At 45.2% G+C, this 22,318-nt stretch overlaps 1 protein-coding gene across 1 annotated transcript in view; it reads right to left on the bottom strand.

Moving 5' to 3' along the window:
• The window catches only part of UQCRC2 (ubiquinol-cytochrome c reductase core protein 2), a 138,237-nt gene that overhangs the window by 7,132 nt on the left and 108,787 nt on the right, over positions 1-22,318 (bottom strand). Inside the window, exon 13 of the mRNA XM_069210291.1 lies at positions 2,541-2,694. Coding sequence (XP_069066392.1) covers positions 2,541-2,694 — 154 coding nt within the window. The remainder of the gene's footprint in view (positions 1-2,540; positions 2,695-22,318) is intronic.

Raw genomic sequence — 22,318 nt, 5'->3', positions numbered from 1 at the left:
GACGGGAGGGAGGCAAAGGGTGCAGATGAGGTGTTGGTCGGGGTGCGGGACCCTGGTGTGACACAGAGGAAAGAAACCAAATGGAGCTTGTTCCATCAAGGAACCATCCCCCTCAGTGCTGGAGCCATGTGGAAGGTAGGCCCGAGTGGGCACTGGCACCCGAAAGTGAGTCAGCCTATACCAAACCGACGGAATGATGAGATCTCTAAGATGGAAGGAGCGTGAACAATACAATACCATTGACGAAGGAAAGAAAAAGATTGGAAGTACCGAAGAGAGTCAATAGATGGAGTGGAGGCACAGACGTCCAAACAAGACAGCTGAGAGAAAATCTAACAAGAGAAGTCTATGCCCATGCACAATATCTTCGAAGAAAAACAACTTGCACCACTATGGACCGAACACTAGATGGCAGGAGTATGCAGAGCATGTATATCTACAGCCACACATGCCATCAAACTGCTTAATTTACCTTCATATTCAAGGGCAGGGGAAGTAGTCTTTTCTGGTGAAACATATCAGCTGCAGAAAAAGATGACTATCACTGACTCAAAGAACTAGTACACTGACCACTGTGCAGAAATAACATGTGCTGAGGATACATTTGGTGGCTGCAAAATTTTGCCAGATCACTATTTTGTAAAGAAGCATTTCATTCTCCTGCCAAATCAATCAGGAATCCATGAAGGTGAATACTACTAGACAAGTGCTTTTCTTGTCGTCGGAGCACTCTCAAACCCCAGCTTCATTTCCAATAAGGAAACATATCAAAGTTTCTGTCTTGAAAATACACAATGTTCAAGTGCAGGAGGTGAGAACTGATCATAAAGGAATATATTCCTTGTGTGAGTTTCATGCATAGACCAGGCTAAGAAAGCTTTGACTTCACCCTGTCATCAGTTCATCAGACAGAGTTTGGAAAACTCATAATATGATGAGTGGGAATGCATGTTACTGCTAAAGTCCCTATATGGGGAAAGGCACTGTAATAAATGTGACCCTCTGAAGTAATTCCATTTGACTATATACTTTACACACCCTCTATCTTGACAGAGGCAGAAAGGTTAAAAATTATTTTCAAAAATATCTTGCGCAAGCACCCAAACTGCCTGCTGAGGATATGAAAAAAAATCCTGACACATTACATATGTGCCCTCTCGAAGCAAGAAAAACTTGACCTGTGGCTAAATGGCTGTAACAACAACTACTTCCGGGCTTCAGAGCCGCCATCTCATCAGGGAAAGGGGTATTATTTCTCAAAAAAATATAGGCTAGTCAGATTTTTAAAATATATAAGTTGAGAAAGATAGGTTTGTTGTTTCCCTGGCTCGGCTAACCAGCTCCTTCATTACTTTGCCTACTATCCAGTCTAGATTATGGGAATCGCTTTAGTTGCCTTAGTCACAGAATAGCAAACCAAACGCAGGAAAGGGGGAAAACAAAAGCCAATTAAATGAATACCGATACACAAGGTAAAGCAATTAAGTTATCTTACACATCGACACAGGTGGTTCATCTTTTGAGTGGTGGAAGTGGAGAAGGCATTTTTCTAAATTCTTTTGGGCTATGAAGGTAGTCTGTATGTGTTGTTTGCACATCATAATTGCTATCATGGAGGGAGAGCCATAAGTCTAACTTCCTGTACAAATGGCAAGAAGAATCTATTGACATTTCCCATCAGACAAGATTCAATGTTGTCAACTTCAAGCGATATAGAGTGCACCAATAGCATCTCAGTATAAACTGTATGCCTCCTTCTGATTTTCAACATCTTGAGAAGACTTTTATACTTGAGGAGATGATTTAAGAACAATTAGAATTACTGGTAAACAGCACTGTTCTATTAAGAACATCTCAGAATATGTGATGCAGTACAAAAGAACTCTATTTTGAAAAATGTGGTTTTGCATTATACATTCATTCTGAGAAGCAGACTAATCTGAAACTCTAAGATCCCAGTTCTAGGTCTCATACGAATGTTGCATCATCAGCCAGAGTACCAGTGGTCCACACTGATAGCAATGCTGTGCCCTGCTTAAAACAGATCGTCTTAGATACTGTGCTGATCCCTTGCAAATGGAATCTTAATAAAATTTTAGTGTGTAAGTAGGACAACTTCCATCATAACATACAAATAAACATATGTATGCCTTGCTAAGTGTAGCTTCACTCAAGTATACAGTCACATATGCCAAGAGATTGGAACAAAGTAAGCAATTCTCAAAACACATTTGAACAGTCCTCTCAAAGTTGTTCAAGTGCAAATGTACAACAAATGCTGCATTTTCCTTTCCTATTCTATCAGTCGAAAAATGGAACCATGAAGAGAAATGCAAGAAAAATTGAGCGATGGGAAGAAGCTCCCTGTGAAACATTTAAGAGCACTTTTCCTTTAAATGTTGTATTTGCAATAGGTCAATTCTCCTCGTTGAAGGCAATAGATGTTATAATATTAAAAAACAAAAGTCAAAGTATTCTGACCAGATATGACATTTCTGAAATAAAAGTATCAATATCTTTGGATTAAATGTATTACTCACATTTACAATATCCGCTGTAGATACAGAGTCTATACTCTGAACTCCTGCAGTTGGGGACACATAAGTACCAGAGGCCAATGCCTGTGAGCCAATTTCGTCAAGTAGCCCATCTGTCGACTCAACTAACATCAGGTGTCGAGCTTTCAGTTGGTTTCTATAGAAAAATTAAAATGAAGTTAAAGAAATAATATGTACTAACCTGCACGATTCAGAAAAGCATATTAAAATGTTAAACCTCCTCACAAGAAAACTACAAAGCATGGCGAGTGCGTAGAGGCAGAATAGCCAAAAACAGAGGGGCACTAACTGATAGAAGAAAATAAGAATATATTTACAGAAAAGGGGGAAAATAAAGGTAGAGAAAGAAAAGAAAATGTGGTCTGTGAGTGACAGCTCATTGGGGGTAGAATTAAGCTATGGTTGCCAGTACAGGGAGTACACAACAATTAAACCTCATTAGCTTGCATTTGGTATATTTTCAATGCAGTGGGTGTTTCACAAAATAAATGCTCCTGTTTGCCTATGGGCATTTTAATAACATGTTTAAATGTCATGCTGAAAATTACCAGGACTCCCAGCCTGACGATGAAAGATTCAAGCACTTGAATCTATGAAAGATCCTATGATGGGTTGGAGATTAGAAAAAATTAGCATGCAAAGTAAGGAGTGATACCTTTTTAGTTTGGAAAGATATCCCCAAACAAATTCAGGATTGGGGAGGAAGAACAGTTCAACCCCTAAAGCCTATATTGAATCTTGGTGTCTGGCAATTTTCTTGTTTAGAAGGCACTAGATGCCTCTAAGTAATGCTAACAATCTATTTCAGAGTGCAAGCCCGCAGTGGTGGCTGGCGAGTCGGCAATGTCACTTACCCAGTGTACATCTGTTCGTGGCATTAGTCGCTGCAGATTCACATGCTGTGCACATCCCGCCATCTAGTGTTGGGCTCGGAGTGTTACAAGTTGTTTTTCTTCGAAGAAGTCTTTGAGTCACGAGATCGAGGGACTCCTCCCATTTCGGCTCCATTGCGCATGGGCGTCGACTCCATCTTAGATTGTTTTCCCCGCAGAGGGTGAGGTAGGAGTTGTGTATGCTAGTAATAGTGCCCATGCAATGGAGTGAATACGTATGTACATAATGTAGTTTAAAGTAATATATTTACAAATTTACAAATGTTCAAGATCAACTTCTAAACGGCTACAGGCTCCCGGGGAGGCAGGTGGGCGCATGTGAATCTGCAACGACTAATGCCACGAACAGATGTACACTGGGTAAGTGACATTTTCCGTTCGATGGCATGTGTAGCTGCAGATACACATGCTGTGCATAGACTAGTAAGCAGTTATCTCCCCAAAAGCGGTGGTTCAGCCTGTAGGAGTTGAAGTTGTTTGAAACAATGTTCGTAGTACTGCTTGACCTACTGTGGCTTGTTGTGCCGTTAACACATCTACACAGTAGTGTTTGATAAATGTATGAGGCGTAGACCATGTAGCTGCCTTACATATTTCTGTTATTGGAATATTTCCTAGAAAGGCCATGGTAGCACCTTTCTTTCTAGTTGAGTGTGCCTTTGGTGTAATAGGCAGTTCTCTTTTTGCTTTAAGATAACAGGTTTGAATGCACTTAACTATCCATCTAGCAATGCCTTGTTTAGAAATTGGATTTCCTGTATGAGGTTTTTGGAAAGCAATAAATAATTGTTTTTAAAATTAGTTTTGTTCTGTCAATGTAGTACATTAACGCTCTTTTGATGTCTAATGTATGTAGTGCTCTTTCAGCTACAGAATCTGGCTGTGGAAAGAACACTGGTAGTTCTACTGTTTGGTTCAAGTGGAACGGTGATATGACTTTTGGTAAGAATTTAGGATTTGTTCGTAAGACTACTTTATGCCTGTGTATCTGAATAAATGGTTCTTGTATGGTAAATGCTTGTATCTCACTTACTCTTCTTAGAGATGTGATAGCAATTAGGAATGCAACCTTCCATGTTAAGTATTGCATTTCACATGAGTGCATAGGTTCGAAGGGTGGACCCATGAGGCGAGTTAAGACAATGTTGAGGTTCCACCAAGGAACTGGTGGTGTTCTTGGTGGTATAATTCTCTTTAGGCCTTCCATAAATACTTTAATGACTGGTATCCTAAATAATGAAGTTGAGTGTGTAATTTGCAGATAAGCTGAAATTGCGGTAAGATGTATTTTAATGGATGAAAAAGCTAGCTTTGACTTTTGCAAATGTAGTAAGTAGCTTACAATGTCTTTAGCAGATGCGTGTAATGGCTGGATTTGATTATTGTGGCAATAATAAACAAATCTTTTCCACTTATTTGCATAGCAATGTCTAGTGGTTGTTTCCTAGCTTGTTTTATGACCTCCATACATTCCTGTGTAAGGTGTAAGTGTCCGAATTCCAAGATTTCAGGAGCCAAATTGCTAGATTCAGCGATGCTGGATTTGGGTGTCTGATCTGTTATTTGTGTTGGGTTAACAGATCTGGTCTGTTTGGTAGTTTGACATGAGGCACTACTGAGAAGTCTAGTAGTGTTGTATACCAGGGTTGTCTTGCCCAAGTTGGTGCTATTAGTATGAGTTTGAGTTTGTTTTGACTCAATTTGTTTACCAGATATGGAAGGAGTGGGAGAGGGGGAAAGCGTATGCAAATATCCCTGACCAACTCATCCATAACGCATTGCCCTGAGACTGATCCTGTGGGTATCTGGATGCGAAGTTTTGGCATTTTGCGTTTTCTTTTGTTGCAAATAGGTCTATTTGTGGTGTTCCTCATCTTTGAAAGTAGGTGTTTAGTATTTGGGGGTGAATCTCCCATTCGTGGATCTGCTGGTGATCCCGAGAGAGATTGTCTGCTAACTGATTTTGAATCCCTGGAATATACTGTGCTATTAGGCGAATGCGGTTGTGAATCGCCCAATGCCATATTCTTTGTGCCAGGAGACACAACTGTGTTGAGTGTGTTCCTCCTTGTTTGTTCAGATAATACATCGTTGTCATGTTGTCTGTTTTGACAAGAATGTGTTTGTGTCTTATTATAGGTTGAAATGCTTTCAACGCTAGAAACACTGCCAGTAGTTCCAAGTGATTTATGTGAAACTGTCTCTGCTGAGTGTCCCATTGTCCTTGGATGCTGTGTTGGTTGAGGTGTGCTCCCCACCCTATCATGGAGGCATCTGTCTTTATTACGTATTGAGGCACTGGGTCTTGGAAAGGCCGCCCTTGGTTTAAATTTATATTGTTCCACCATTGAAGCGAGGTGTATGTTTGGCGGTCTATCAACACTAGATCTAGAAGTTGACCCTGTGCCTGTGACCATTGTGATGCTAGGCACTGTTGTAAGGGCCGTATGTGCAATCTTGCGTTTGGGACAATGGCTATGCATGAGGACATCATGCCTAGTAGTTTCATCACCATCTTGACTTGTATCTTTTGTTTTGGATACATGGTATGTATTACATTGTGAAATGCTTGTACCCTTTGTGGACTTGGAGTGGCAATCCCTTTTGTTGTGTTGATTGTCGCCCCTAAGTATTGCTGTATTTGACACGGCTGAAGGTGTGACTGTGTAGTTGAGTGAGAAACCTAGTTTGTGTAGGGTTTCTATGACATACTTTGTGTGTTGTGAACACCGTTCTTGCGTGTTGGTTTTGATTAACCAATCGTCTAGGTACGGGAACACATGTATTTGCTGCCTTCTGATATGAGCAACTACTACTGCCAGGCATTTTGTAAAAACTCTTGCGCAGTTGTTATCCCGAATGGCAACACTTTGAATTGGTAATGTACCTCTTGGAATACAAACCTTAAGTACTTTCTGTGTGAAAGATGTATCGGTATATGGAAGTATGCATCCTTTAGGTCTAGTGTTGTCATGTAGTCTTGTTATTTGAGCAGTGGGATTACGTCCTGTAATGTCACCGTGTGGAGGTGATCTGATTTGATGTAGGTATTTAATGTTCTGAGATCTAATATGGGTCTTAGAGTCTTGTCCTTTTTGGGTATGAGAAAGTACAGAGAGTAAACTCCTGTTCTTTTCTGTTGAATTGGTACTAATTCTATTGCTCCTTTTTGTAGCAACGCTTGGACCTCTAGTCCTAGAAGATCCATGTGTTGTTTTGACATATTGTGTGTTTTCGGTGGGACGTTTGGAGGGAATTTGAGAAATTCTATGCAATAACCATGCTGGATAATTGCTAGGACCCAAGTGTCTGTAGGTATTTCCTCCCAATGTTTGTAAAACTTGGTTAGTCTTCCCCCCCACAGGTGTTAGGGATTTATGACATGGAAGTCACTGCTTGTTTTGAGGAGTTTTGGGACTTTGGAACTTCCCTCTACTCTTTTGGAATTGTCCCCCTCTATATTGTCCCCGAAAACTTCCCCGCTGATATTGGCTCTGATAAGTGGGCCTTGTTTGTGAGGTTGTGGGTTCTGTAGTTTGTCCTCGAAATCCCCCTATAAACTGCGTTTTGCGAAATGTGCCTCTGCTCTGTGGGGAGTAGAGTGCGCCCATGGCTTTGGCCGTATCAGTGTCTTTAAGTTTTGATAGCAGTGTCCACCTCCGGCCCAAACAACTGCTGTCTGTTAAAAAGCATATTAAGCACAGCTTGTTGTATTTCCGGCTTGAATCCTGACGTACGCAACCATGCGTGTCTCCTTATGGTTACTGCTGTATTTACTGTCCTAGCAGCTGTATCTGCTGCATCCATTGCTGACCGTATCTGATTATTTGAGATACTTTGTCCTTCCTCCACCACTTGTTGTGCCCTCTTCTGGAACTCCTTGGGTAAGTGTTCAATGAAATGTTGCATTTCGTCCCAATGAGCCCCATCATATCTTGCCAGCAGTGCCTGTGAGTTGGCAATATGCCATTGGTTGGCAGCTTGTGCTGCAACCCTTTTCCCGGCAGCATCGAACTTGCGACTCTCCTTGTCTGGAGGTGGTGCGCCTCCTGAGGTGTGAGAGTTTGCTCTCTTGCAAGCTGCCCCTACTACCACACAGAGTCTGGTGTTAATTGCTGCGTGATATATACAGGGTCTGTTGGCGGTGGCTTGTACTTTTTTCTACTCTTGGAGTTATGGCCCTGCCCTTCACAGGCTCCTGAAACACCTGTTTGGAGTGTTTTAGCATTCCGGGTAGCATAGGTAAGCTTTGGTATTGGCTATGAGTGGAGGATAGTGTATTAAACAAAAAGTCATCCTCAATATGTTCTGCGTGCAAGGTGACGTTATGAAATGCAGCTGCTCTTGACACCACCTGTGTATAAGCTGTACTGTCCTCAGGTGGCAACGGCCTCGCTGGGTAACAGTCTGGGCTGTTATCTGACACTGGCGCATCATAAAGATCCCATGCGTCGGGATCATCCTGACTCATTCCAGTATGAGTTGAGGATTGCATCAGTGGTGGAGTCGCTACCGGTTATGTGTGCGTTGATGGTGGTGGGGATGGTGGCGGTGTTTGTTTTGCCACCTTTGGCTGTCTGTCCTTTTCATCCTAATTGGGGGAAGAGTACTTATCTTCCCTGTGTCCTTTTGGATGTGGAGCCTTCTCTGAGTGTAATCTGGCTCCATTGACTGTAGTTCTTGTCCGAACTTATGTCCTTGCATTTGGGAGGACAGTCCCTGCTCCTCTGTGTAGGAACCTGATTTTGGTTCCGAGGCTGGATGTTTCGGAATAGAAACCTTTTCGGTAGCCTTTTTCTGCTCCGACGACACCTTTATTTTCGGCGTCCCGGTCTCTCGGTGCCGACTTGTTTCGGTGCCGCCCTCTCGGTGTCGAACTTGCTCGGACCGCTGTCTCGGTCTCGAGTTTGCTGTGTGCCGGTATCTCGACCGGAGTCGGATGACTTCGACACATGCGTGCCCTTTTTCCGTGCCGATGGTCGGTCACCTATTTTTCGGGTTAAGCCATGGCCTGCTAGCGGTGGCATCCCCTGGGCTTTTGTGGTCTTCTCGTGAGTTGTGTGTCAACGTCTTACTCACGGTTTTAGGCGTCTCTTCGGGATCGAGCTCTTCCGAGTCCGAGCCCTGGATGGAGAAGGTTTCTTCTTCCTCCTCCAAGCGTCTTTGTCCTGTCGGCGCCAACACCATTTGCAGTCTTCTTGCTCTTCGGTCTCTTAGTGTCTTCCTCGACCGAAACGCTTGACAGGCTTCACACGTATCTTCTCTGTGTTCTGGAGACAAACACAAGTTACAGACCAGGTGCTGATCTGTATACGGATAGTTGTTGTGGCATTTGGGGCAGAAGCTGAATGGGGTCCGTTGCATCAGCCTTGAAGAGACGGGCCGACCAGGCCCAGACGGGGGGGGGGGGGGGGGGGGGGGGAAATCGAAAAAACCCCAAAGGGCCTCCGGAGCTCTTCAAAAGTCAGTGTCGATCTGTTGTAACTAACCAGATACCGAACACAAACAATACCGTAGAATTTTCCGAGATTCTAACTATCTTACCGAACCGAAACACGGAGCGAAAAGAAACCCGTCCGAACCCGATGGCGGGAAAAACAAAAAAAAACTATCTATGATGGAGTTGACGCCCATGCGCAATGGAGGCGAAAGGGGAGGAGTCCCTCGATCTCGTGACTCGAAAAAGACTTCTTCGAAGAAAAACAACTTGTAACACTCCGAGCCCAACACTAGATGACGGGATGTGCAAAGCATGTGTATCTGCAACTACACATGCCATCGAACATATATATATATACAGATTCACATGCTGTGCATATCCAGCCATCTAGTGTTGGGCTCGGAGTGTTACAAGTTGTTTTTCTTCGAAGAAGTCTTTGAGTCACAAGATCGAGGGACTCCTCCCCTTTCGGCTCCATTGCGCATGGGCGTCGACTCCATCTTAGATTGTTTTCCCCGCAGAGGGTGAGGTAGGAGTTGTGTATAGAGTAATAGTGCCCATGCAATGGAGTAAGTATGTATGTGCATAATGTGATTAAAAGTGTTATATTTACAAGTTTACAAATGTACAAGTTTATTTTTATCAACTTATAACGGCTACAGGCTCCCGGGGAGGAGGGAGGGCGCATGTGAATCTTCAGAGTCTCATACCACGAACAGATGTACACTGGGTAAGTGACATTTTCCGTTCGATGGCATGTGTAGCTGCAGATACACATGCTGTGCATAGACTTGTAAGCAGTTATCTCCCCAAAAGAGGTGGTTTAGCCTGTAGGAGTTGAAGTTGTTTGAAATAATGTTCGTAATACTGCCTGTCCTACTGTGGCTTGTGGTGTTGTTAACACATCCACACAGTAATGCTTAGTGAATGTATGAGGCGTAGACCATGTGGCTGCCTTACAGATTTCGGTCATGGTTATATTTCCTAGAAAGGCCATGGTGGCACCTTTCTTCCTAGTGGAGTGTGCCTCTGGTGTGATAGGCAGTTGTCTCTTTGCTTTAACATAACAGGTTTGAATACATTTAACTATCCATCTGGCAATGCCTTGTTTGGATATTGGATTCCCTGCATGAGGTTTTTGGAAAGCTACAAACAATTGTTTTGTGAATTTGTTTGGTTCTATCAATGTAATACATTAGTGCTCTTTTTATGTCTAATGTATGTAATGTTCTTTCAGCTACAGAGTCAGGTTCTGGAAAGAACACTGGGAGTTCCACCGTTTGATTTAAGTGGAACGGTGATCTAACTTTTGGCAAAAATTTGGGATTTGTGCGTAGAACCACTTTATATTTGTGTATTTGTATAAAGGGTTCCTTTATGGTAAAGGCTTGTATTTCACTTACTCTTCTGAGAGATGTGATAGCTATTAGGAAGGCTACTTTCCAGGTTAAGTATTGAATCTCACAAGAGTGCATGGGTTCAAATGGTGGACCCATGAGTCGTGTTAATACAATATTGACGTTCCACGAAGGAACTGGTGGTGTTCTTGGTCGAATGATGCTTTTTAGACCCTCCATAAATGCTTTTATGACTGGGATTCTAAATAGTGAAGTTGAATGTGTAATTTGCAGTTAGGCAGAAATTGCTGTGAGAGATGTATTTTAATGGATGTAAGTGTAGTAAGTAGCTTACAATGTTTTTTGCGGACACGTGTAATGGTTGAATTTGATTATGACAGTAATAAACAAATCGTTTCCATTTATTTGCGTAGCAATGTCTTGTAGTAGGTTTTCTAGCCTGTTTGATAACCTCCATACATTCTTGTGTAAGGTCTAGATGTCCGAATTCTAAGACTTCAGGAGCCAGATTGCTAGATTAAGTGATGCTGGATTCGGATGTCTGATCTGTTGTTTGTGTTGAGTTAACAGATCTGGTCAGTTTGGTAGTTTGATATGAGGCACTACTGACCGGTCTAGTAGTGTTGTGTACCAAGGTTGTCGTACCCAAGTTGGTGCTATTAGTATGAGTTTGTTTTGACTCAATTTGTTTGTAAGCAAATATCCCTGACCAACTCATCCATAACGCATTGCCCTTGGAGTGAGGCTGTGGGTACCTGGATGCGAAGTTTTGGCATTTTGAGTTCTCTTTTGTTGTGAATAGGTCTATTTGCGGTGTTCCCCAGTTTTGGAAATAGGTTTGTAGAATCTGGGGATGAATTTCCCATTCGTGGATCTGTTGGTGATCGACAGATTGTCAGCTAACTGGTTTTGAATTCCTGGTATGTATTGCGCTATTAGACGAATGTGATTGTGAATCGCCCAATGCCAAATCTTCTGTGCTAAGAGACACAACTGTGTTGAGTGTGTGCCTCCCTGTTTGTTTAGGTAATACATTGCTGTCATGTTGTCTGTTTTGACAAGAATGTGTTTGTGGGTTATTAGCAGTTGAAATGCTAGAAACACTGCTAGTAGTTCTAGTTGATTTATATGAAGTTGTTTTCTCCCATTCGTGGATCTGCTGGTGATCCCGAGAGAGATTGTCTGCTAACTGATTTGGAATCCCTGGAATATACTGTGCTATTAGGCGAATGCGGTTGTGAATCGCCCAATGCCATATTCTTTGTGCCAGGAGACACAACTGTGTTGAGTGTGTTCCTCCTTGTTTGTTCAGATAATACATCGTTGTCATGTTGTCTGTTTTGACAAGAATGTGTTTGTGTCTTATTATAGGTTGAAATGCTTTCAACGCTAGAAACACTGCCAGTAGTTCCAAGTGATTTATGTGAAACTGTCTCTGCTGAGTGTCCCATTGTCCTTGGATGCTGTGTTGGTTGATGTGTGCTCCCCATCCAACCATGGAAGCATCTGTTGTGATCACGTATTGAGGCACTGGGTCTTGGAAGGGCCGCCCTTGGTTTAAATTTATATGATTCCACCATTGAAGCGAGGGGTGTGTTAGGCGGTCTATCAACACTAGATCCTGAAGTTGACCCCGTGCTTGTGTCCATTGTGTCGCTAGGCACTGTTGTAAGGGCCGCATGTGTAATCTTGCGTTTGGGACAATGGCTATGCATGAAGACATCATGCCTAGAAGTTTCATCACTAATTTTACTTCATATTGTTGGTTTGGGTGCATGCTTTGTATTACATTTTGGAATGCTTGTACCCTTTGTGGACTTGGAGTGGCAATCCCTTTTTTTGTGTTGATTGTCGCTCCTAAGTATTGTTGTATTTGACACGGTTGTAAGTGTGATTTTAGGTAGGTTTATTGAGAACCCTAATTTGTGAAGTGTTTCTAGAACGTATTTTGTGTGTTGAAGACACTGTTTCTGAGTGTTGGTTTCTTTAACCAATCGTCTAGATACGGGAATACGTGTATGTGCTGTCTTCTGATGTGCCGCTACTACTGCAAGGCATTTTGTAAATACCCTTGGTGCTGTTATCCCGAATGGTAACACTTTGAATTTGTAATGTACTCCTTGGATTACATTAAAAGGCATATTAAGCACAGCCTGTTGGATCTCTGGCTTAAATCCGGAGGTGCGGAGCCATGCGTGTCTCCAAATAGTGACCACTGTATTCACAGTCCTGGCGGCTGGGTCCGCTGCGTCCACTGCCAATCGTATCTGGTTGTTGGAGATACTTTGGCCCTCCTCCACCACTTGCTGTGCACGCTTTTGAAACTCCTTGGGAAGATGTTCAATAAAATGCTGCATTTCATCCCAATGAGCCCTGTCATATCTTGCCAATAAAGCCTGTGAATTGGCAATGCGCCATTGATTGGCTGCCTGTGCTGCAACTCTTTTCCCCGCTGCATCAAACTTTTGACTTTCTTTGTCGGGTGGTGGTGCATCCCCAGAAGTCTGAGTTTGCCCTTTTGCGTGCTGCACCTACTACCACTGAGTCAGGTGTTAGTTGTTGAGTGATGTACACAGGGTCCGTAGGGGGAGGCTTGTACTTTTTTTCCACCCTAGATGTAATAGCTCTGCATTTGACGGGGTCTTGAAACACTTGTTTCTGATGGATACAACTACCTGTGGATTCCTCACCTGATGAATACTCCCATGGCGCCAGCATTTGACGGAAATCTTCTTACTAGTCTCTGCACGTCGACGAGGACGTCACTCTAGCCCACGCGACGCCGTCTGACGTCATACAGGCAATAAGAAGTCCTCGCCGACGTGCCGATGACAGTTCCCTTTTTTCCGTGCATTCGAAACGGTTATCTTCGAGGGAGTTACTGTTACCTTCGTGGTTACAGTGTATTGTCTGCTGCGTAGTCTTCTCTGCGGTAACAATGTCTCAGAGGAAGTCGGGTTTCAAGCCCTGTCGAGAGTGTGGGGGCAAGATGTCAGTTACAGATCCTCACTCCGACTGTCTATGGTGTTTGAGCTCCGACCACGACGTCTCGACTTGCGATTCATGTCAACACATGAATCCGAAGGCCCTCAAAGAGCGCGAGGCCAAGTTATTCATGGCAAAGTCAAAGAAGAAGGAGAAACATCATAAGAAGTCTTCTTCGCCAAGGTCTCACCGGCGTCATCGAGACTCCCGGCGCCGTAGAGACTCACGACGTCACTCCAGCAAGGAGTCTCGTTCGAGGTCACCTTCGGCTCGGCGTCGGAGGACTTGGGAGGTCAGCCCCACGGTCACGCCGCATCCATCGACGCCGTTGCCCTCTCCGGCGTCACCGACTTCACCTGGTCAGGCGTCAGTGATTGAGGTGGTGCAGCCTCTTGTGTTTTCTCCGGCGTCGCAGACGTCGAGGCCGGCGTCGGGGTCGCCCTCGATCCAGGCACCCCAGTATCCGGCTTTTCCCACTCCTGGAGCCGATAGTACCGCGTTTCTTAATGCGATGTATACCATCTTTCAGCAGATGGCTCCAGGAGCTGCTCCGGCTGGTCCTTCGGGGCCCTTGGCCTTTTCGTTGGGTGATCCTGCGCCTCTTCGGCCGGCACCCTTTATGCCCTTTCTCCCTTTTGGGAATGTGGGCTCGGCGCCGGTGCCGGCGTCGGTGGCCGCTCCGGTGGCTTCGGATGTTTCGGCCCCGGAGGTTGCCCCTCCGTCGAAGTCAGGATTTTGCCCTGTGACTCCGGTTGGTCCATCGGCTCCAAGACCTCGTCCTCCGGCTCCTGCCTTGGCGCCGAAGCTGCCTGTGGCGCCGGACGCGGCGTCAGATGCTTCTGGAGATCGGCGCCGTTCTTCGACGTCGGCGGAGGCCATGTCGACTCCGCGTATCGAGGAGAGACTTCATTCGAGGAGGCGTGCTCTCCGTCTTTTAGAAGAGCAAGAGTACCAGCGAGTCCTAGAGGAGGGAGAGATTGAGGACTCTGGAGACGGACTGCATGGTCTGGATACAGCCAGTGGGCTGGACACTTCCCCTGAGTGGGACCTTTCATCTCCAGGGGAATATACGGAGGAGGCGGCTTCCTTTCATGCTGTGGTGAGGAAGGCAGCGAGCTTTTTGGACCTGCCTTTGCCGGTGGCAGAGGCAAAGCAGAATTTGCTGACAGAGGTATTGCATCCGGCCTCTGCTGCAGCTGAGCCTCTCTTGCCATTTAATGAGGCTTTGCTGGATCCGGTGTTGGAGGTGTGGAAGAAGCCGGTGTCTTCCTCGGCCGTTCATAGGGCTGTGGCCAGGAGGTATCGAGCTGCACCATCTGACCCTGGCTTTCTCTCTAGACACCCTACGCCGGAGAGCTTGGTGGTGCAAGCCTCCTGTTCCTCAAAGTCAGCGCCTGGTTCCTTCCCGACGGTGCCTGGAGACAGAGACTCCAAGAAACTGGATGCGCAGTCCAAGAAAATATTTTCGTCATGCAGTTTGGCGTTGAAGGCCACCAACGCCACGTGCATTCTGGGGAGGTACATCCATGCGCTGATGGATGATATTTCGTCTTCATTCACGGAGCTTCCCCAGGGTCTTTTGGATGTGGTCTCGGACGCCCAGGCTGCCGCGACCCAGATTATCCAGTCTGGGCTGGACACGACCGACTCGGTGGCCAGGGCGATGGGCACGGCTGTGGTGGCAAGAAGACAGGCCTGGCTCCGAAACTCAGGGTTCTCTGCGGATGTGCAGTCGACCCTGCTGGACCTCCCGTTTGATGGGGACAGACTGTTTGGAGCCAAGGCAGATTCAGCCTTGGAACGATTTAAGGAGAGCAGAGCCACAGCCAAGTCGTTAGGACTGCAAGCTCCTTCTTCCTCTGCCTCTTCTAGAATTTTCAGGAGGTTTCGGGGATTTGGGCGTGGCTCTTATTCCTCTTCCTTTCGGGGGAGGTTCCAGCAACCCGCCTCTTCCCTCCCCTATAGGTCATTTAGAGGGAGGGGGAGGGGTGGGGTCCGTACCAGAGGAGCCTCTCAACAGCACTCTGCCTCTTCCTCGTCCTCTGGAGGGGTGCAGCAGGGGAAGCAGCCTTAGGCTTCCACCGTTTCCCACTCACTCCTCTCCTGTAGGGGGAAGATTACAGCGTTTTCTCCACAAGTGGAAGTCTATCACAACGGACAATTGGGTTCTCGGCATTGTGGGAAAAGGCTACGCCCTTCCCTTTCGGGAGTTCCCGCCCCTCATCCCGCCCCGCCCATCTTATTGTTCAGAAGAACACCTCCTGTTGCTAGAACAGGAGGTTCAAGTCCTCCTTTCAAAGGGCGCGGTAGAGTTGGTCCCAGAGCAGGAAAAGGGTCGAGGTTGTTACTCAAGATACTTCCTGATTCCCAAAAAGGATGGTCAGTTGAGACCAATCCTGGATCTGAGGATCTTGAATTGGTTCCTCAAACAGGAAAAGTTCAAGATGCTGACCCTAGCACAGGTGCTTTTGGCGTTGAACAAGGAAGATTGGATGGTGTCTGTCGACTTGCAGGATGCTTACTTTCATGTCCCGATACTCAAGTCGCACAGGAAGTATCTCCGGTTTGTGGTAGGGTCGCAGCACTATCAGTTTGCGGTCCTCCCGTTTGGTCTTACTTCAGCACCTCGAGTCTTCACAAAGGTGATGTCAGTGGTTGCGGCGGAGCTCAGAAGGAAGGGGATAGCAGTATTCCCTTACTTGGACGACTGGTTGATCAAAGCCAAGTCCCCGGAGCTTGTGTCGCATCATCTGCAGTCAACAACCCAGTTGTTGTTCGACCTGGGCTTTTCGGTGAACGTGCCCAAATCTCACCTGGAGCCCTCTCAGCGCCTCCTGTTCATAGGGGCAGTACTGGATACAACATTGAGTCGAGCCTTTCCTCCGCCTCAGCGGATTCAAGATATTCAGGAATTGGTTCCAATGTTTCGAAATGGAGCGGTAGTTCCAGTCCTCAAGGTCCTTCGTCTGCTCGGTCTGTTCGCCTCCTGCATTCTGTTGGTCACGCATGCTCGCTGGCACATGAGGGCTCTTCAGTGGTGCCTCCGAAGGCAGTGGTCTCAACACAAGGGAGATTTTGAAGGTACTGTCAAGATCTCCAGAGATGCTGCTGTGGAATTGAAGTGGTGGATTGCGGGCAACAATCTTTCACAGGGGAAGCCGTTCGCGCAGTCGCCACCAGTGGCCACGGTAATAACGGATGCCTCCACCCTAGGATGGGGAGCTCATCTGGGGGATCTGGAGATCAAAGGGCTTTGGTCTCCAGAGGAACAGGTGTTTCATATCAATCTGTTGGAGTTACGGGCTGTACGTTTGGCTCTCAAGGCCTTCCTCCCATCCCTTCGTGGTCAGTCGGTACAGGTCCTGACGGACAATACTACCACGATGTGGTACATAAACAAACAGGGAGGAGTAGGGTCGTACCTTCTCTGCAGAGAAGCTCTTCGGCTATGGTCCTGGGCAAAGGACCATCAGATTTGCTTGGTGGCAAATCATCTGGCCGGAGTCTTGAATGTACGTGCGGACAGTCTCAGTCGCCAATTCTCGGCAGACCACGAGTGGCGTCTCCATCCAGATCAAGTCTGTTTAATCTTCCAGATGTGGGGGTTTCCTCGGATAGATCTGTTTGCCACTCGGGAGAACGCGCATTGCCCGTTATTCTGCAGCCTCCAGTATCCGATGCAGGGAGCGTTGGGGGACGCGTTTCAGATAACCTGGTGCGACCAGTTGCTTTACGCGTTTCCCCCCATACCCTTGATTCCTCGAGTGTTGAGGAAAATTCGCCAAGACCGGGCCCAAGTCATCTTAATAGCTCCGGATTGGCCAAGGAGGGTATGGTACTCCGACCTTCTCCAACTCTCACTGTGCCCTCCGCTCCGTCTCCCTTTCAGGGCAGACCTCCTCTCGCAGTCGCAGGGGCAGGTTCTACACCCCAACCTCCAGAGTCTGCACCTACATGCCTGGAGATTGAACGGGGCAACCTGAGTTCCTTCTCTCTCCCGCCTGAGGTAGTGGATGTTATATTAGCGGCCAGGCGACACTCCACTAAATCTATCTACGCTAATAGGTGGTCTAAATTTGTTATGTGGTGTGGAGAGAGACAGATTGATCCCTTACATGCTCATCTGTCACATGTTTTGTCTTTTGCACTGTCTCTAGCGCAGAAAGGTTGTGCAGTAGCTACCATTAAGGGTTATTTGTCGGCCTTGTCAGCCTTCATTTGTCTTCCAGACCAACCATCGTTATTTAAATCCCCTATTGTTCTCAGATTCTTGAAAGGTCTTCTGAATCAATATCCTCCAAAACCATTCGTTATGCCTCAATGGGATTTGTCCTTGGTCCTGACTTTCCTTATGGGGTCCCCTTTTGAGCCTATGCATTCTTGCCCCTTAAGATATTTGGTTATTAAAACAGTATTCCTGGTAGCTATAACATCTGCAAGGAGAGTGAGTGAGTTGCAGGCCTTATCGGTTAAACCCCCTTATATAACGTTTTATGGGGATAAGGTGGTGTTGAGGACCAAGGCTGCTTTCCTTCCGAAGGTTGTTTCACCCTTCCATTTGGCTCAGACAATCACTTTGTCCACGTTTTATCCTCCGCCTCATCCTTCAAAGGAGGAAGAAAGACTACATCGCCTGGACCCAAAAAGGGCGTTGAGCTTCTATATCGACAGAATGAAGGATATCAGGCTGGAGGATCAGCTGTTTGTCGGATACGTGGGCAAGAGGAGAGGAAAGGCAGTCCACAAGAGAACACTCTCCAGGTGGGTTGTTCTTTGCATTAAAATCTGTTACTCTTTGGCAAAGAAGGATCCGCCTGAGGGCATTAGAGCTCACTCCACCAGAGCTAAGTCGGCCTCTTCGGCCTTGGCCAGGGGTGTTCCTGTGGTTGACATCTGCAAGGCCGCAACTTGGTCGTCCCTTCACACTTTTGTGAAACATTACTGTTTGGACTCTGAGGTCAGAAGGGACGGTCATTTTGCACGGTCAGTGCTGCAGGATTTCTTGGTTTGACCATTTAGGCACCCACCGCCGGGCGTGGTACTGCTTTGGGACTCTATTCATCAGGTGAGGAATCCACAGGTAGTTGTATCCATCAGAAGAACGAGTTACTTACCTTCGGTAACGACTTTTCTGGTGGATACATTAGCTACCTGTGGATTCCTCACGGTCCCACCCGCCTCCCCGTTGCCTTTTTGGTCTCTCCAAGCAATCCTTGAGTGTGCTCCTTTTGGTCTTCAAAGTTGCAATACATTTTGCATGTATGATATTTGTATATATGTGTATATTTATATATAAATCTATATATATATTGGGTATATACATGATTCGTATGTATAAATATATTTATTTGTTTAAAAAAAAAAAAAAAAAAAAAGTTATATTAAATCTACAGCTATTTTATTGCAATGTTGTGTGATTTACAATATTAAGAGATGTTGATTTGCTCTTTCATTGCATTGGGTTATTATTATTATTCTCATGCACGTAAAAAATGTTGGTACTGTCATCGGCACGTCGGCGAGGACTTCTTATTGCCTGTATGACGTCAGACGGCGTCGCGTGGGCTAGAGTGACGTCCTCGTCGACGTGCAGAGACTAGTAAGAAGATTTCCGTCAAATGCTGGCGCCATGGGAGTATTCATCAGGTGAGGAATCCACAGGTAGCTAATGTATCCACCAGAAAAGTCGTTACCGAAGGTAAGTAACTCGTTCTTTGGGTGTTTTAACATCCCTGGTAACATCGGCAGACTCTGGTACTGGCTGTGTGTTGACGACAAAGTATTAAATAAAAAGTCATCCTCAATAGGTTCAGCATGCAGTGATACATTGTGAAAAGTAGCTGCTCTGGACACCACCTGCATGTAAGCAGTACTGTCTTCAGGTGGGGACGGTTTTGCTGGGTAGCAGTCTGGGCTATTGTCAGATACTGGTGCATCATATAGATCCCATGCATCTGGGTCATCCCTGTGTGCGTTGGAGATTACATCATAGGGGGTGTTGTAATTGGCGATAGTTGCGGTGAGTGCTGTGGCAATGGTTGGGGCGAAAAACGTGGTGGAGTTTTTTCTTTCGCCACCTTTGCTTTCGGCTGTTTCTCTGTGTCTTGGAAAGCAAGTTTCCTTTTCATTTTAATAGGGGGAAGAGTTCTTATTTTCCCTGTTTCTTTTTGAATATGGAGCCTTCTTTGTGTATAGTCTAGCTCCCCCATCTCTAATTCTTGTCTAAATTTATGGCCTTGTAGTTGTGCTGAAAGGCCTTGTTCTTCGGAATAAGAACTTTGTTTCGGCTCCGATGCTGGGTGTTTCGGCACCGAAACTTTTTCCACAGTCTTTTTCGACTCCGAAGCTACCTTTTTTGGTTTCGGGGGTGCTGATTTCTCAGTGCCGACTTTGCTCGGAGCCGGTATCTCGGTGTCGAATTTGGTCGGAGCCAGTATCTCGGTGCCGCGTATACTCTGTGCCTGTATCTCGACCGGAGTCGGATGTCTTCGACACGTGTGTGCCCTTTTTCGGTGCCGATGGTTGGTCACAGAGTTTACCGGTTAAGCCATGGCCTGCCGGCGGTGGCGTCCCCTGGGCCTTCATGATTTTGACGTGAGTTTTGGCTGGGGCAGGTTTACTCACAGGTTTTTGCCAGCTGCTCACTTTCGGCCTCGTCAGAGTCCGAATCGGCAATGGAGAAAGTCTCCTCTTCATCGACGTGTCCTGACGGCGTCGATGCCATTTGAAGCCTTCGAGCTCTCCGGTCCCGTAGCGTTTTCTTCGAACGAAATGCCCGACAGGCCTCGCAAGTATCCTCTTTGCGTTCGGGGGACAAACACAAATTACAGACCAAATGCTGATCTGTGTAAGGATACTTATTGTGGCATTCGGGGCCGAAGCGGAATGGGGTCCGTTCCATGAGCCTTGAAGACGCACGCGGTCGGGCTGACCGGGCCCCGCCGGGGGATAGAAGCCCCGAAGGGCTTCCGGAGCTCTTCTTTTATTCGGTGTTGATCTGCTATAACTAACCCGATACCGAACGTAAACAATACCGTCGAATTTTCTGAGATTTAACTAACTTTCCAAACCGAAACACAGAGCGAAGAGGAACACGTCCGAACCCGATGGCGGAAAGAAAACAATCTACGATGGAGTCGACGCCCATGCGCAATGGAGCCGAAAGGGGAGGAGTCCCTCGATCTCGTGACTCGAAAAGACTTCTTCAAAGAAAAACAACTTGTAACACTCCGAGCCCAACACTAGATGGCTGGATATGCACAGCATGTGTATCTGCAGCTACACATGCCATCGAACACATATGTACACACATACACACACAATTGGCCGCCCTATATATATATATAAAAAATATATATAAATTCTTTTTTTTTTAAAAACACCTTATGCCTCCATTTCACAGTTTTTATTAACTCTAGATACATTTCCAATCTAACCCACTTGGTTAGAGTCAAAGAGAAGGTGGACATATCAGTTGAATTACCATCTTCTAACCAAACTCATGACAAGGTTTGACCATTAATACTTTGTTTGCAAATTGCTTTGGGATTTCAACAAGAGGTAAGGAGACATTAGAAAAGAGCTGCAATACAATAAAAAGTTTAAATGAAGTGGGAATAAGGTCACTCTGGGGTGCTCCTATGTTATTCCCCTCTGGTCGCTAGATGAATATGGCACAATCGCTAAATTAACCTCAGTAATCGATACAACTGACAAGAGTGAATGGAACATCTAACACCATTTACGTTCAATGTTTGGGTATCCATCACACAAACAATATCAAATTGTATTTTGGAACAAGCCGTTTTTAATACACAAACGTTTTTTTAACTATGTACCAGATGTACATAATCTTCACTTTAGACAGTTTGATTATCATAATGATTGCCCTAAAGTCCCGAGTTGATTCAATGAGTAAACCTATTATGTGTATGTACTGTTGAAGGCGGCTGAAAGAAATTCTACTTAATAGAAGCAGCTTAAGAATAATTATACAGTTAATTTATCAGAAATATGTTTACCATTGTAACAGTTTTACATGTTGCAAGTATTAGATTATAGCTGAGTGCAACCCAATACATTTAATACATCAAAATTAACTATTTTGGTCTACTCAACTGGGATACACATTGTGACTGTTCTTTCATTAACTCCTTGAATTTCATTTTGCACTCCCCTCTACACTATTAGTTCTTATCTTCTGACCTCTGTGGACCCCCCAATAAATCACTATTGAAAGCTGGGGATTCCGACAGGGACAATTTGAACCTCCAAAAAATAAGCAAAACACACAGCAAGCATACATTAAAAGACACTAATTAGGAAACATTTGACTAAAGTCACAAATAAAAAAAAAAACTAACAAATTAAAATTCTAATGAGAATGCTGGAGCTCTTCAAAATGTGGTTTTATTTGTAAAAGAGTTATGTGGCAGAGTCAAACATTTCACTTGCCATTTTTTTTTACTCCTACTGCACGCTCTTTTTTTCTGCACCAGTGCTTCAATTGAGGCCACCAACCGTATACTCTAGCCTGTTGCGGACTGTGCCATTTTCAATGTATAATACAAAATACAAATACATTTGACACAGACTCCCAAAGTGTTGCTTTTTAAAGGGATATTGAGTTGTTTTACTTTACAATGTTGAAGAGTACTTGTAGGAAGCTGGCCTGGTGTGTGGTGGACACATATGGTGTTGGGACCTTATACCAGGTCCAGGCGACCCCTATTAGTAAATGGAGGCAGTGTCTAGGAAGGCCAGGGCTCTCTAGAGGTAGCTGTGGATGAGCAGCCAAGACTAATCTAGGAGACATGCAAAGCTTATGCAATACCACAATAGTCACACAGCAACTTTTCACACATGAAAGAACTACACTGTTACTATAATAAAGTACCTTTATCTTTGTAACACAACACTAGAATATGTATAGTAAGTACACTATATATATATATATATATATATATATATATATATATATATATATATATATATATATATATATATGGAATTGGCACAAGAAACAACAAGCATTAGCAAGAATTAGTGAAAAATAGTTAGGACCAAACCATATACTAAAATTAT

The sequence above is a fragment of the Pleurodeles waltl genome, chromosome 10, assembly GCF_031143425.1.
Source record: "Pleurodeles waltl isolate 20211129_DDA chromosome 10, aPleWal1.hap1.20221129, whole genome shotgun sequence".
Lineage (NCBI taxonomy): Eukaryota > Metazoa > Chordata > Amphibia > Caudata > Salamandridae > Pleurodeles > Pleurodeles waltl.
The sequence above is the reverse complement of the archived record's forward strand: the minus strand, read 5'-3'. Positions and strand labels throughout refer to the sequence as shown.